We start from the raw sequence: 18,440 nt of genomic DNA, 5'->3' as shown, positions 1-18,440 counted from the left end.
GTCTGTCTGTCTGTCTGTCTGTCTGTCTGTCTGTCTGTCTGTCTGTCTGTCTGTCTATCTATCTATCTATCTAGTGTCCATCCATCCAGTGTCCATCATCCATGCATCCTAGTCTCCATCCATCCATCATCCATCCATCCATCCAGTGTCCACCCTTCCATCCATTCATCCATCCAGTATCCACCTTTCCATCCATCCATCCATCCATCCATCCATCCAGTATCCACCCTTCCATCCATCCATCCATCCATCCAGTATCCACCCTTCCATCCATCCATCCATCCATCCAGTATCCATCCATCCATCCATCCAGTATCCATCCATCCATCCATCCAGTATCCATCCATCCATACATACATACATACATCCTTCTAGTATCTATCCATCCATCCATCCATCCATCCATCCAGTATCCATCCATCCATCCATCCATCCATCCAGTATCCAAACATACATACATACATACATTCATCCAGTATCCAAACATGCATACATACATTCATAAATACATACATCCATCCAGTATCCATCCATCCATCCATCCAGTATCCATCCATCCATCCATCCATCCAGTATCCAAACATACATACATACATACATACATACATACATTCATCCAGTATCCAAACATACATACATACATACATACATTCATCCAGTATCCAAACATACATACATACATACATACATTCATCCAGTATCCAAACATACATACATACATTCATAAATACATACATCCATCCAGTATCCATCCATCCATCCAGTATCCATCCATCCATCCAGTATCCATCCATCCATCCAGTATCCATCCATCCATCCAGTATCCATCCAGTATCCATCCAGTATCCATCCAGTATCCATCCAGTATCCATCCAGTATCCATCCATCCATCCATCCATCCATCCATACATACATACATACATACACACACACATACATCCTTCTAGTATCCATCCATCCAGTATCCATCCATCCATCCAGTATCCAAACATACATACATACATACATACATACATTCATCCAGTATCCAAACATACATACATACATTCATACATACATACATCCATCCTTCTAGTATCCATCCATCCATCCATCCATCCATCCATCCAGTATCCAAACATACATACATACATACATCCTTCTAGTATCCATCCATCCATCTATCCAGTATCCATCCATAACTATTTTATATTTACTATATATTTACTCATTAATTCAGGTCTGTTCACATACATTAATGTGAATGTTATTCTTTTACTGTAAAAGCAATATTGGTAGAGGACGCCGTTGTGAGTGTCCATTATGAAGACAGTTACGACGCTATACCGGAGTGATTTTATGCTTCTGGAGTAGCATATCAAATTCAATCACCTGTGTCGAAGTGGAGGTCACGGACATGTTATCAGGAGTGACAGTGATGTCAACACACTGTTTCAGCTCCGTACTGAAGTGAAGCGGCTCGGCCCACTTCTCGCAGGCTTCCTTTCTGGAGCACCTGGAAACAAACAAACAAACAAACGGATGAGTAAACAGAAACATCCCGGCCCGCACAATAGCCTGCAGTTGGCAGAGCTCGCTTGATAAGAGGCGTTTGCCGAAAGCAGCGGCCCGTCTCCTTCAAGCTTCAGTGAGCATGATTTTCCTTTTCCCTGTCCATACAGACCAATGCATGTCAAATATCCACAGATAGCCACCGTCCCCAAAAATGGAACAACAATACGAAATGCTTTTGATGCTGCAAATATATATCGATATGGAGCAAACACACTAACAATAAAGTTGGGCAGAATGAAAACCATGCAATGGCACATGTGTAGATTTGTATCTGTGTGGCTATGAGTGGTCAGGGCTGCTGTTCATTATTTACACATGATAGTGACAAAAACATGGAGTAATGAGGTAAACAATACGGTAAAACATATTCGTTTATTTTGCAGTTGCCAAGCAATGTCACAACATTATAGAATGAATACAGCAAAATTATTATAGAATTTAATCAGCTTCAAATGTTGCTCGTCCAATTAATAATGGGAGTCAGAACCTATAAACACCTACTTTAACACCTGTGTTACACAACGAGAAACTTACCAAAACTTTTAAAGGTCCCGTTTTTCGTGTTTTTTTGAAGCTTTGATTGTGTTTACAGTGTGCAATATAACATGTGTTCATGTTTCGCGTGTAAAAAAACACAGTATTTTTCACACAATTTACTTATCTGTATACTGCTGTTTTCACTGTCCTCAAAACGGCTTGAAAGATTTCCCTGTTCTATGAAGTCCCTCCTTCAGAAACACGTAACGAGTTCTGATTGTGCCAGCGGTTCCCGTGTTGTGATTGGACAGCAGCTTAGCGCACGCAGAGCGCACGTTACCGGAAAGGTCACGCCTCTCACCATAATGGGGATGCATGCACTCAATGATCTCTAAGTACAGCGTCCCTGGGAAAGCCAAACAAAGGTGACTTGACTCCGGGATGAAAATAACAGCGTCTCGACGACATGGCAACAAACAAACTATACGAACGCAACCGAACGCAACACTTCCTATTCTCCACGCGGGAGCAACAAGACCACGCCCCCTTTTTCGCGTGTTCTTGTGGGCGGAGGTTAGTCGACATACTGCTCTACTGACGTAATTAAAGCAGGAAATACCAGGATGTAGTCCAAACCAGCCGTTCGCTGTAGGCTTTGAAAGGGAACTTCTGTTAAATAAAATATCTCGCTTGGCATTGAACTTTGAGCTTTATAATTTTACAGGTATTATAAATGCTCTAACAGCAACATTACACACTAACTAAAGTTTGAAAAATGGGATCACGAAGAACAGGACCTTTAAGACCAATAATTTGATCTTATGGCTTCCAAATAAAATGAGTAAATAGTAAATTGCTAAATATTTAATTACCCAGATGCAGAAATATTTGATCCATTTTAATTGGATTCACATTAAAAATACGCTTATATATTGATATACTCTACAATATAAAATTACAGTAACACTTTACATCAAGGTTCAATTCATCAACATTAGCTAATGCATTAGATATCAAATTAACAATAAGACAATATAGGTAAGGTATATATAATAAGGTTCCATTAGTTAATGCATTAACTATAATTAAACAATAAGAAAATAATTTGCTAAAATATTTATTAATCTTTGATAACGTTAGTTAATAAAAGTACAACTGTTCACTTTTAGTTCATGTTAGCTCAGATCAAGTGAAAAATAAATAACTTTTGATTTTAATAATGTATTAGTAAATGTTGAAATTAACATTAAAACATTAACATTACATTAAATTAACATTAAGAAAGATTTAAATAAAATCATTAGAATCATTTTTCTGTTAACAAATTGGATGGATACTAGATACTGTAGATGGATGGATACTAGACAGATGGATGGATGGATACTAAATAGATGGATGGATACTAAATAGATGGATACTATATAGATGGATGGATACTAAATAGATGGATGGATACTAAATAGATGGATACTATATAGATGGATGGATACTAAATAGATGGATGGATACTAAATAGATGGATACTATATAGATGGATGGATACTAAATAGATGGATACTATATAGATGGATGGATACTAAATAGATGGATGGATACTAAATAGATGGATACTATATAGATGGATGGATACTAAATAGATGGATACTATATAGATGGATGGATACTAAATAGATGGATGGATACTATATAGATGGCTGGATTCTATATAGATGGATACTATATAGATGGATGGATACTAAATAGATGGATGGATACTAAATAGATGGATACTATATAGATGGATGGATACTAAATAGATGGATGATACTAAATAGATGGATGGATACTATATAGATGGATGGATACTATATAGATGGATGGATACTAAATAGATGGATGGATACTATATAGATGGCTGGATTCTATATAGATGGATGGATACTATATAGATGGATGAATACTAGATAGATGGATGGATACTAAATAGATGGATGGATACTATATAGATGGCTGGATTCTATATAGATGGATGGATACTATATAGATGGATGGATACTATATAGATGGATGGATACTAAATAGATGGATGGATACTATATAGATGGCTGGATTCTATATAGATGGATGGATACTATATAGATGGATGAATACTAGATAGATGGATGGATGGATGGATAGTATATAGACGGATGATACTAGATAGATAGATAGATGGATGGATGGATACTAGATACTGTAGATGGATGGATGGATGGATGGATGGATGGACGGACACTAGATAGATAGATGGATGGATGGATGGACGGATGGATGGATAGATACTAGATGGATGGATGGATGGATGGATACTAGATAGACGGATGGATGGATGGATGGATGGATACTAGATGGATGGATGGATAGATGGATACTAGATAGATGGATGGATGGATGGATACTAGATACTGTAGATGTATGTATGGATGGATGGATACTAGATGGATGGATGGATGGATAGTATATAGACGGATGATACTAGATAGATGGATGGATGTATACTAGATATTTTGGATGGATACTAGATAGATAGATGGATGGCGGATACTAGATAGATAGATGGATACTAGATGGATGGATGGATAGATGGATACTAGATAGATAGATGGATGGCTGGATGGATACTAGATAGATGGATGGATGGATACTAGATAGATGGATGGATGGATGGATGGATGCTAGATGGATGGATAGATGGATGCATACTGGATGGATAGATGATACTAGATAGATGGATAGATGGATACTAGATGGATGGATAGATGGATGCATACTAGATAGATAGATGAATAATAGATGGATGGATGGATGGATAGATGGATACTAGATGGATGGATAGATGGATGCATACTAGATAGATAGATGAATAATAGATGGATGGATGGATGGATAGATGGATACTAGATGGATGGATGGATACTAGATGGATGGATGGATACTAGATGGATGGATGGATGGATAGATGGATGCATACTGGATAGATGGATGGATACTAGATGGATGGATGGATGCTAGATGGATGGATGGATGCATACTAGATAGATGGATGGATGGATGGATACATACTAGATGGATGGATACTAGATGGATGGATAGATGGATGGATGCATACTAGATAGATGGATGCATACTAGATAGATGGATTTTGGTAGTTTTTTTCCAAAACCTGGCTAGTGTAGGGGACACATTATGGGTGTTGATTATCTCCTAAAAGTGAAAGAGACAGGCACAGTAATTTGTGAGTGTATGGGAGACGCGCCCCTGCCGCTCCAGCATCTGCTCCGCCTCTGGTGCAGACACTCTTCCGATGCGCTTTCATTTGTTTTTGCCGCCGAGCGTCCGTGGGAGTGAGCTGGCCTGGTTTCCTCATAAGCACATCTGCAGGGAAGCTGCCAGATATTCAAACATTCATAAAACTGGCATGTTCGTTAGACGTGTTAAGTGGAGTTAAAAGTCGCCCGTGCTTGTGTTAGACCGCGAACAAGAAGAGTTACGCTAATGTACACAAAACCTCATCACAGCCCGACCCAGATCATCTATTATAACAATGTTTGCGCATTCAAATATGCGATCCCCACCGAAAATCAAGTCCTATTTTAGCGACTTCAGCCCTAAACGCAGCTATTGTTGATTACTGTTATATGTCAGCAGTGAGAAGTACAGGATCAGCTGATGATGCATAACGAGGCTCAGTAAATTAAATGCGCTTTAATTTTGAGGCCGCTCCAGAGAGACTCTAATGAAAAACACACACGGAGGAGAGATAGAGAAAAAGCCTGTAAAAGCACAGCCGCCTGGATCGCATCAAACGCCTCAAAACCAGACACGTGGACGGGGAAGCTAAATATTTGCCAAAAGCCCAGGTATCTAATTCATCACCATGTCTAAGATGGCATTATTTTCCATCAGCGATAGCAAAAAGCCGCATTTTTACCTCCAGCGCGCCTGTCTGTCTGGGAAATGAAGCAAGCTCAGTCGATACTGACAATGCCATTATTCACCAGCAATGCACACAGCAGTAATGATTTGTTTTCCCTTAATTATGCCCATATGTCTAAGGAAAGAAAAAAGAAATGGGAGCAGTCTTAATTAAAGAGATAGAAAAGGATATCTCTCGCTACATGCACCTTAAAGGCCTTCCATCCCCTTTTCACTTTCGTTTTTTTCCCCCTCTTTCCTACGTTCGTGAAATGAGTTTTTGTCCAATTAAACTGCACTTGTCTTCCTGGTGAACTGGAACTAATGTGATTTATGATACATCGCCACCTTTTCCAGGTAGGGTGGTCCTAAGGTGGTTCCCAGGACACAAATACCCAGGTGACAACAATACGAGACAGCCGGAATGTTTCCTTGAAGACCGCATTGATCCATCTCGACGCGCAGCATGTACAGCAAGCGGATTCTGGGACGGGAGCTCAACGAGGGCTGTAAATTGCCCATGACAGGAAGCATACAGAGAAACAATGCTCCATGTAAGGAAGCGTTCGTTTAGCGGACACTTTTGTTCAATGTGACAAGTGTTTTGCTGGTGCATACTGGTGAAACTCAGGATTGAACCTGTAACCTTCAGATGATCATCTTAACCATGGAAATGGAGTAGACTATAGGAATAGATCCCCCAAAATGTTTTATTATTTATCATTTAATAATGCTCAGGTTGCTCCAATTTTGTAAGATTTTTTTAAATTATTTATTACATTTAAAGACAACGTTTTATTTCGTATAAACCATGGAAACACCAAATACGCTTTAATATGTGATGTGTTTTATTAGACAGGTGAGCAACTGCTTGGATACATTCATCAAAGAAAACTCATTTTCATTGTTTCATTGTCATTGTTATAATCGCTCAACACAGTTAATCTTAATGCATGTTTTACCATGCCTAATATCAATCTAGCTCACTGCAGTGTGAACAAGTGTCTCATAGTAGCTGACGAGCAAATGCACAGAGTAGCATTATAACATAACTTTTCAACACACTCAAATAATGTTTGTAATATGATAAAACATAAGCAGAAGCGCTCGTCTGCGGCATAATAAAAGCTCAGCGAAATCAATCAAGCTGCGCCTCTGTTTTGAATAAGCGACCTCTAGCGGCTTTAAAATTATATTTATTTTATTTAACACTGTTCATTTTGCGTCAATGTCTTGCATAATAAACCCAAATTTTGCTTAAAATGTACATGTATTAATTTAGTACATGTATATGTACTTTCTTTTTCTTTTTGAGTGACACAAAGTTTGATATTAAAAAGAACATAAATCTCTGAGGTTCGGTTAACCACATAATAAAAGCACCAAAAAGCAAAAAGCACCATAAAAGTGCTCCATATGACATTTTCACTGAAAATTGGATTTGCACATGTACATTTTTAAACTAGAAAACATGTGGGAGGAAGGAAGGAAAGAAAGAAAGAAAGAAAGAAAGAAAGAAAGAAAGAAAGAAGAAGAAAGAAAGAAAGAAAGAAAGAAAGAATGAATTCAGCATAATTGTTTTGCTTAAAATGCACATTGATTTTAATTATTCATTTTGTATAAATACTTATTTACTTTTACTAACACAAAATAAGATATTACAATATAAATGAATCTCTGAGCTGCTCTTTTCCATACAATGACAGCAGCATTAAAGTGGCCCATATGACCTCAAATCTTCTGAAGTCATATGAGAGCTCGGTTGTTTTTCACTGTACATCTCATTTGCACATGCACATATTTAAACTAGAAGGCATGTGACATTTGCCGGCTTGACGTCAATGCATCCTGACACACCGAATCGGAATATGAGCATGCACGAATCACATTTAATATTTATTCATTTGGCAAACACAGACAACATGATTCACAGGATTCACTCAGCAACAAGTAAATGCAGTTTAACAGCTATTGAGATCTACGGTTGGTTGCATGAACTGCTTAGACTAGTGTTAAAGGGGTCCCATAACGCCACTTTTTACAAGATGTAAGTCTCTGATGTCCCCAGAATGTGTATGCGAAGTTTTAGCTCAAAATACCCCACAGAACATTTTTTATAGCATGTTAAAAGTGTCACTTTTTGAGGATAAGCAAAAATGCACCGTTTTTGTGTCCCTTTAAATGCAAATGCGCCTTTCAAGAAGAGGGCGGAGCTTCAAAAGCTGGAGTTAGCATCTGATTACCTCACGCAGACATGCACTGAAAATGTCAGAAACTGTTCAACCTTTTATGTTCAAAGCAAAGTCGGACATTGATGGAGAGACTCAAGAAGAAGTGACAACATGTAGAATGCGACAGGACGTTTCTGAACGGTTAGTTGATGAGTTTATGTAGCTGATGTGGAGTTAACTATCATTGATTAGCATACTCTGTCATGATAATCTACAAATTGCTCATGTGGAAACTGTTGTAAAATGCACAGAGCCAGAGAATATAAGCTGCATGAAGATAGAACAGGTATAGTTTAGTTTAATTACGTTTATAACCAGGGCTTGACATGAACTTTTTTGTGGTTTTCCAAAGTTACAAGCCACTCAGCATTTTCACTGGCCATAATTTTGTTGTGAAATTTGTTGTTGGCTATATGTCAGTGACCACTGTAGACATCCAAATAAAGTCTACATGAAATGTATAACATGACAGGTCATCAACAGCTGTTTGTCTGAAAAAAATAAGATTTTTCTTTCAGCTACGACATATTTAAATCTAGCATATTTTGTGTGTGAGCCCATACAGTAGCCTAGTTCAAATAAATATCCATATTTTCATATGATTTGACAGTTTATTTTATTAAATATACAAAATCCTAAAGGTGTGCATCATACCTGACACCTACATGAACACTTTACAGTCGGTTTTATGACTGCAAGTCATTCTCTTCAAATTCTATTGAAGTTGGAAACGTGTTTACCAATGTCTGTAACTTTAGAGACGGCCCCTAAATTCACAAATATCGAACGTCCAACGTCAAGCTATGGTTCTGTTGTGATAATTGTTTGAAACTATTTTCGCTGCTGAAATGGAACAAAAACAGTCAATCACTGTATGATTAATTCATCTCTTATGTACTTCGCAAGCACATCTCTTTTGAGATGAGTGCAGATCTCAGTGAGTGAAAGCGCGATTTGAACAAAACTCCGGCGTTTCAGCGATGACTGATCTGAACGCCTCTGATTATGACTTTGCATTTATTAGCTCAACAGACTTGTGTGTGATTGGTTATAATGCGCATTGCGATTATAACTAGGGTTGGGTACCGAACTCTGTACTTTTAAGGGCACCGACCGAATTACGTCGGTACTAGCGAGTACCGATTCACATTAGATCAATAAGTACCAAATTTCGGTACCTGAGAACGCATATTGTTATGTACACTAGTGTCTGTAAATATTAAACCGCGAAAAGACGATTTAAACACCAATCATGCGTGTCTCTGTGCGAATGAATGCATAGACGCGCGGTTTACAGTCTATGGGTTTACTCTCACTCAGAATCGAGCGTGACGGTCGCATGTTTCCATCTCTGCCTCTCATATGAGGACATGAACGCACTAACGTCATCTCCAGAGCCACTGAGTCACTTCATGAGCATTTTACCGTTTCATTTGAGAAAAACTACCGTCATATCATAAACACACAGAAACTTAAAAATTCACGGCAACCCGTCACAATAAAAGTTTGGCTAACTTGACGAGTAAATTACTGTTGTACAGTAGAATTTAGATACGTCTCAATGTAATAATAATACTAACACTAATGTAATAATAATAAATTATCAATTTTTATTTTATTTTATAAATTACAATTTTTTTTCATGTTTTAATTTTAACCATATAAAGCTCAGTTGTGCAGCACTTTGTTTGACAAAAAAAAGTTTAATTAAATTAAAAGATAAATTAAATTGATGTCTTATGTATTTTCTGGTAATCAAATGAAGACATAACACCTAATTTGTGGGAAATATTTTCATAGAAATTAAATTAAAAAGTAAATAAATAATAAATAATAATACATAATAAATAATATAATAAATAATAATACGGTTGTTTTTATGAATTAAATTAAGTACCTAGCAGCCTACTATTTACTAGTAAGTATTACAGTAATCAAAGATCACAGACAGAGACCAGGGCAGCTCTGGCATAATGTCAATAACACTTCTATAAATGACTTACAGGTTCTTTACATTTATTAATGTAAACATCCCAAAAGTACCGAAAAAAGGTACCGTTGGGTACCGATACCTAATTATAACAGATGACTTTTGAGAAGACCTGCCAAAGTGGCTAGAGGGAGTGACTGTGTTACACACGCCACAGCTGAAATCCACCCGCAAATGGCGGGTTGGTGGGTGGTAATGTCAAGCCCCGGTTATAACGCATGTTGCCATCTTGCTTTTATGATATTGATTTGTGTTACGCACTGTATAGCAATAAATGTGAAAAGACCCCCAAAAGTGCTCTACTACTTATGAAATCATAATTCATAAAAAATCATAAAAAGGTAGAGTGGTCTGAATCGGAAAAGTAAGACTGATTACCTCTTCCAAACAAAGTCTTAACACAGTTTATGCAACTGCCCCTGGTCTGTTAATCACACAAAGCTATTGTTTTACTTGAGAATACTTGGGAATATATTGCACAAGTCATGTGTCGTACTTTAATAGTTGGATTTTCCTGTATGGAAAACAGCTGCTGGAGGCTCTTCAAAATACATCCTTCTGCTCTTCCGCAGACAGAAGAAATCATACGGGTTTGCAAAGACACGAGGGCGAGTATTTTTGGTTGAACTGAGACTTTAACCTTCCACGCTCCCTTCATTTCGCTCGTCTCTCCATCTGAACTAGTTTGAGGAGCGGCAGTGCAACTGATTCCATTTGAACTGACTCAATTCTCCCCAGGTGAGATCTCCACTCTCCGAGCACCAGCTTAGCTTTTCCAATTTCTAAGAAATCCATTACGCTTCCATATTCGCTGTCCTTCTTATGAGGATAATTTCAGGATGGTTTCCACTGGTCTCCAACCATTCCAGTCCAAGTAATATTGCTTTATTATCTCGAAGGTCACACTAAACCCTCTGTAAATCAAGAACTAGGGCAGAGACGAGATGAAAACCTTGAAAACTCCAGTGGCCTTCATGATGGAGGACTCCGACAGCGACGCTCTAAGGCGACTGGGTGGACAGATTGTTAAGATCGAGTGAGGGGTGAAAGACAGGGCGAGGGAAATCGATCATGTGCATTAATTGATATGCGTAAAAGACTAAGTGCACGAAGAGTCTGGGTCAATTGTCTCTTTGACTTTGATTAGTGAAAGGAACAATGGGAGAACCTTCCACCTGTTTGAGCGAGGGCTTATTGACAAGACAACAGTTTGTCTTGGTGCCTTTCAGGAAGTGTCTGTCTGGTACACGACCTTTACTGTTAGACATCAGCGATTTAAACAACGTTTTTCTTTCATTTGACTTCCCCACATGCTTTCAATCTTTCAGAAGCATGCAGGACTAAAGCAGAAGCACCGACTGAAGTGACGTCACTTTCGACAGTACAAACATATACAGTACAAGATAACCCAAAAAACTGGAATCAAACTGTACATTATAAATAATGGTATAAAATATTAAAATGTTTTCGCATTCTGTCCAGCGCACTTTCGTCTCTCCCTAAAAGCCCAAACTTGACATCCAAACCAGCCAAATAAGGGAGTGTTGTAAAATCTACTGTTGCTAAACTGCAGGACATGCTCGATATTAAACCGTGTTTTTAAAAGCACATTAATCCACTTAAGAGATGCTGAAGGCAGCCTTCAGTGAGCGCACTCTGAGACTCACATAAGCGAAGTATACTATGGGCTTCAGATACACGCCTAAACGGTCAAAAAGCCAACAAATTGCATTGTATTTTTAGGTTGCCTGTTGTACATCTGGCCTAGGACTGCAGATGAAAACTAGCCTTTTGGCTAACTCTGGCATATTTTGACTTGTCATGTTAATATGCATTGTCCTTGTAATAATAAACTAAAAAAATAAAAAATAAATAAATAAAATATGTTAAAATGCTGTTTTTATAAGTACTCTTGTAAACACAGCTGGTTGTGGCTTAAGGGAACGTAAACACTGAGCAAGAACGTGTGTGTAACAGTATATTGGATCCGTGCATTAGCTCTTAAAGTGACAGCAGCCTAATAAATTGTTTTTCTGTTGTATTTTTGCTTGCAATTTAGTTTCTTTGTTCTTATTGTATTGCTGACTGTTACCGTTTTGAGGACTTTTAATTGCATCAATTAACCTAGCATTAGCTTTTGCTGATATTTTTGGCTATTTATAATCTTGACATTTAAAATGACTCATATCATGAAAAAAGACTATGATCATATCATAAACGTGATTTCAATAATGAGCTAAATAATCGTGATTATGATTTTTGCCATAATTGAGCAGCCCTATAAAATTATTTGAATATTAGAATATATAAAAAAATAAATATATATGAATATATAAAAAAATATATATAATAATTTTTAATAAACAATAATTTAATTATATTATAAAACAATATAATATTATATGCAATAAAATGTAAAGATAAAATATATTTATATCATTTTATTTCATAATTTCAATATTTGATTTAGACACACACACACACACACACACACACACACACACACACACACACACACACACACACACACACACACACACACACACACACACACACACACACACACACACACACACACACACACACACACACACACACACACACACACACACACACACACACACACACACACACACACACACACACACACACACACACACACACACACACACACACACACACACACACGCCCGTATATATATTATACTTATTTTATGATACTTTTTTTGTGTATATACACTCTAAAAAATGATGGGTTAAAAACCACCCAAGTTGTGTTGAAAATGGACTCAATTGCTGGGTTAGTCCATTTTCAACACAACTTGGGTGGTTTTTATTGCCCATCCAAAAAAAAAAAGTCTCTGTTTGGATTTAAATAGTCTATGATTGGATCATTATTGCTGTGATTATTATATTTCTAGCATGTTACATGTTTGACACCAGTTCTTCTAACCCTAATTGATGGAGTGTGTAGCTTTTCACTTCTTAAACAACCATGTAGGAAGACACATCATGGCCATATTCCAGGATGACAATGTCAAGATTCATCAGGCTCAGATTGTGAAAGAATGGTAGGGAGGGAGCATGAAGAATTTAAGAGTCCAGACCTCAAAGTCATCGAAAGTCTTTGGGATGTGCTGGAGGAGACTTTATAGAGTGCGGGACTCTTGCATTGTCAATACATGATCTTGACCACAAATTTGATGCACCTCTTGATGGAAAAACATCACAATCTTTATTTCCATCAAGAGGAGCATCAATTGGTCCTTGTCACAGATGAGCACCAACAACTTGTCCTCTTTTGAACTCTGAATTGTCTCCCATGTTGTGCAGACTGCAATATGTTCTGTATACTAGCTGTGGTATTGCTCTGCTTATTCAACCTTCACACTCTGAAAGTTAAATCAGTGAAGGCCACGTGAAACCCCCAACCCTATACTGGCCAGTGCTTCTTTGTCCAACCTGTGTATGTGTATATAGTGTATGCGTTTGCGTAAAAACATTAGAGAAACATCACATACATTACGAGTGTTGGAAGTTGAATGGCATGGTATTTTTTGCAAAGCAGAAGACGCTCGAAAACATGTTCCAGATGAATGGATGTCTTAATGACGTCCGTGTGCTATCAGGCTAGAAGCATCCAGTCCTCGAGCACAATTAGCACAAGTATCCAGTAGCGTGCTGGCTGTTAATACACCTAGAGCCGTCAGCGAGGTGAACCAGTGAATGTGCAGTCATAAAAAGACTGAACCATGAATAGAACATTAATGAACACTGAGAGACACTCGTGAGAGCCGCTAACAGCGTCTGCGGAGACCTGCGCGCTCTTAACAAACATAGCAACCCAACTAAACCTATGACAGATCCATCAGACGAGCGAACGCGACTAGCCTGGGCATACAATAATAGGCCTGCGGAAGCTTTTAACCACAGTCCTTTCTACCCAACACGGTACTACAAATTTTCCAGAATCCACAAGAGCCCCTCTGCAGGAGCAGTAATACAATACAAACTCCACCAAATGGGGCTGATTTGAATTACACTGCAAATCCATCTTCCAGCTTCCCCTCGTTGCCATGGACACAATCCATTTCCAGAGGTACACTTTGGTGTTTTTCCCTCCCCTGCCCCCTTCCTCCACTCGCTCCCTTTGGCGCGGCCATGTCGGTGGCTAGAGGCTAAAGAGCTCTTGGGGAATTGAATACAAAGCCAAGACAACAACGAGAAGAATAAGATGCAGGTCAGAGCCGCCCCCCGTCCCCTCCCGAGCCAAAAAACGAGTGCATTTGGCAGTGGCTGTTCGTGAAAGCCATCACTCATGGCAACGGTGCGCGGCGCGTTTCCCCGTGGAGAGCGGCTACTGGCAGACTAAATGAGAAAGATGCAATGAAAGGCCTCAGAAACATGGGTTACATATGCGTGCGTGTGTGTGTGTGTGTGTGTGTGTGTGTGTGTGTGTGTGTGTGTGTGTGTGTGTGTGTGTGTGTGTGTGTGTGTGTGTGTGTTAAAAAACTGGGCCACATGCGTTTAAAAGATATTCAAACTGTCAATGAACCCTGAAATCAGATAAACTCCACATAACTCAAAAAGGTTTGTTTCAAATGAAAATGTATAAACTATCTGTCAATCAATCAATCAATCAATCTATAAACTCCCATAAACCTACCCGCCCACCCATCCATCCACCCACCCATCAATCCATCCATCGATCCACCCACCCCCAATCCATCCATCCAATCCATCCATCTATCATCCATCCATCCATCATCCATCATCTATCTTCCATCTATCCATAAATCAACCCACCATCTATCTATATCCATCCATCCATCCATCTGTCATCCACCCATTCATCTATCAATCATCCATCTATATCCATCTATATCCATCCATCTATCAACCATCCATCCATCCATCCATCTATCAACCATCCATCCATCCATCCATCCATCTATATCCATCCATCTATCAACCATCCATCCATCTATCCATCAATCATCCATCATCCATCATCCATCCAGCCATCATCCATCCAGCCATAAATCAACCCACCATCTATCTATATAGCTTTCCTGTAGCTCAAACAGTAGAGCATGGCGCTAGCAACACCAAGGTCATGGGTTCGATTCCCAGTGAAAGCAAGAACTGATCAAATGTAAAGTGTGTACCTTGAATGCAATGTAAGTCGCTTTGGATAAAAGCGTCTGCCAAAACGAATAAATGTAAAAAAAAAAAATAATCTATATCCATCCACCCATCTATATCCATCCATCTATCCATATCCATCTATCATCCATCCATCCACCCATCCATCTATCATCCATCCAGCCATTAATTAACCCACCATCTATCTATATCCATCCATCCATCCATCTATCATCCACCCATTTATATCCATCCATCATCCATCATCCATCCAGCCATAAATCAACCCACCATCTATCTATATCATCCATCCATCCATCTATCATCCACCCATCTATATCCATCCATCCATCTATCATTCATCCATCTATATCCATCTATCATCCATCTATCAACCATACATCTATCTATCCATATCCATCTATTATCCATCCATCCATCCATCCATCATCCATATCCATCCATCCATCCATCCATATCCATCTATCATCCACCCATCAATCAATCATCTATCATCCATCCATCCATATCCATCCAACTATCAACCATCCATCCATCTATCATCCATCCATCCATATCCATCCAACTATGAACCATCCATCCATCCATCCACCCATCCATCCATCCATCATCCACCCATCTATATCCATCCATCATCCATACAGCCATAAATCAACCCACCATCTATCTATATCCATCCATCCATCTATCATCCACCCATCTATATCCATCCATCCATCTATCATTCATCCATCTATATCCATCTATCATCCATCCATCCACCCATCCATCTATGAAATAAGGCTAGTTTTTGCGATAAAAAGGTCAGATGCTGAACATCTGTTCGACCAGCTTTAATATCACAGTGAAAACATGAGGCTGAGAATGGCGTAATCGCAACGGGAGAAATTGAGATAGGTGCACATGTCCAAATATTAATTATATGGAGAAGGGTACTGTCTTGTCAACAAAAGAACATAATAACCAGCGAACAAAACCGCGGGGTGTGCCAGTCATTATTCGGCATTATGTGTGCTGATAAAAGACGATAGATCCACAGGACACCCACTACAAAGGCTATATGGATTTGTGAAGCTGAAATAAACGAACACAAAAGGTTAAGAGCAACTGTTCCAGTAATTATAAAGCGTGTTATGGTGAGATGGGAAGGACGGGCATCATTTTTTGAAGGCTTTTCGTGTTGGCTGTCATTGACGAGAGAAAGACAATGAAACTGATGCGAATGAAAGAATGGGATAGAAAACATTTTTTCCTAAATTTCAAAAAATGACAACAATATATAGTTCAAACCAGATCTCATCAACAAGCCGCACGATTTGAGGTATTATTCATGTCCATAACTCTGAGTATGAGCTACAGTAATAGTTCTGGAATAATAATATATGCCAAGAGCTTTAAAAATGAACCATGACTCGTGACACTCGCCCAAAGATCCCTTCCCTGCTGGAGAGAAAGAGCGCACATCAAAACCAGACAATAAAGCAAAACAAGTGCAACTCCAGGTCAACCCACAGGCGCACACACATGTACTTGAGGAGCAGTGCATTGTGGGATTGTCTGTTCTTCTCACTTCACACTTTCCTCCTATAAAACACAGTGATGTAAAACCATATGTGTGTCTAACCTCGTCCATCTGTAGACTGACACCAGATCCAATTTCATTCTCCTCAACAGAATTTCAACCTGATAAAACGGCCTGTAATTGGAAATTACCAAGTGAGAAAAGTGTAATCAAAATATAAATGTATCTGTGTGCAATGGAAACAATTTGAGAGAAAAGTTTTAGTCAATATAATTGAATCAAAGGTTCTTTTCACATTCTTCTCTTCAGCGACACCGCAGGTCTGTTATTGAATTTACAGGTCCTGCTGATGCTTTAAGATTTTGATTCACTAAAAGAATTGACTCAGAGTCATTCATTCTGAATCAAACATTGGCTGTTCATATGAGAACATGTAGGTAAAAATACACACTTTTATCAAAAATAACAATTCATTCAATAATACTGAATAAACAAAAACAGGGTATGTTTAGCAACATTTATTAAATGTATTTATTTGAATTTATATATTTTTTAAATAAAATTCACTAAAAAGAACCAGTTCATAAGAGTTATTAACTCAGGAACAGGACCACACTGGTTGTGCTGCGTGTGTTTGATTTACTAAAAAGACCCATCTCAAAAGATTCATTCATTTGGGAATCAGACCGGTCACACTGTATGATCTGATTCACAAACAAATGACTCTGAATCAGATCTTTTAAGTGAATCAAACACATGCAGCACTGAATTACACACAGTTTGCAGTGTGTAATTGAACATATTATTATTAAAAAGAATTATAGTATAATACTATATAGTATTATTAAAAAAAAATATGTAATACCAAATCAACATAAAATGTGTGTTTAGCATTACTTCATACATTAATATTATTTTATTATATACATATACAATGCTGTTTAAAGATGTTTGTTCGGTAAGTTTTTTTAATGTTTTTAGAAGAAGTGTCATATGCTCACAAAGGCTACACTTATTTGATTAAAAATACAACAAAAAAAACTTTAATATTGTGAAATATTATTAAAATGTAAAATAACTTTTCTATTTGATTACATAATTTATTTTATATATAACAGCATCATTACTCCAGTCTTCAGTGTCACATGACCCTTCAGAAATCATTCTAATATGATGATTTGATGCTCAATAAACATTTATGATTATTATCAATGTTGAAAAACAAAATTCTGGATTCTTTGATGAATAGAAAAAGTTCAAAAGAACAGCATTTATTTTAAATATAATATTTTGTTTACATTATAAATGTCTTTACTGACACTTTTGATCAATTTAATGCATCCTTGCAGAATAAATGTATTAATTTCTTTAAGTTCTACCCTAAAAAATATCCTTTTTTTTACATTGATATGTAAATATATAAATGAATAATAATCATAAATGTTTAATGAGCAGCAAATCATCATATTAGAATGATTTCTGAAGGATCATGTGACACTGAAGCCTGGAGTAATGATGGTAACTTCAGCTTTGATCACAGGAATAAATTACATTAAAAAATATATTC

General features: G+C 37.8%; 1 protein-coding gene across 1 annotated transcript in view; it reads right to left on the bottom strand.

The window, feature by feature from the left end:
* plxna3 (plexin A3) overlaps positions 1-18,440 on the bottom strand; it is a 242,170-nt gene that overhangs the window by 112,244 nt on the left and 111,486 nt on the right. The window contains exon 6 of the mRNA XM_079827990.1: positions 1,372-1,495. Within this exon, the coding sequence (XP_079684116.1) occupies positions 1,372-1,495 (124 nt within the window). The remainder of the gene's footprint in view (positions 1-1,371; positions 1,496-18,440) is intronic.

This window comes from Gobio gobio (assembly GCF_949357685.1).
Source record: "Gobio gobio genome assembly, chromosome: 10".
Taxonomy (NCBI): domain Eukaryota; kingdom Metazoa; phylum Chordata; class Actinopteri; order Cypriniformes; family Gobionidae; genus Gobio; species Gobio gobio.
The sequence above is the reverse complement of the archived record's forward strand: the minus strand, read 5'-3'. Positions and strand labels throughout refer to the sequence as shown.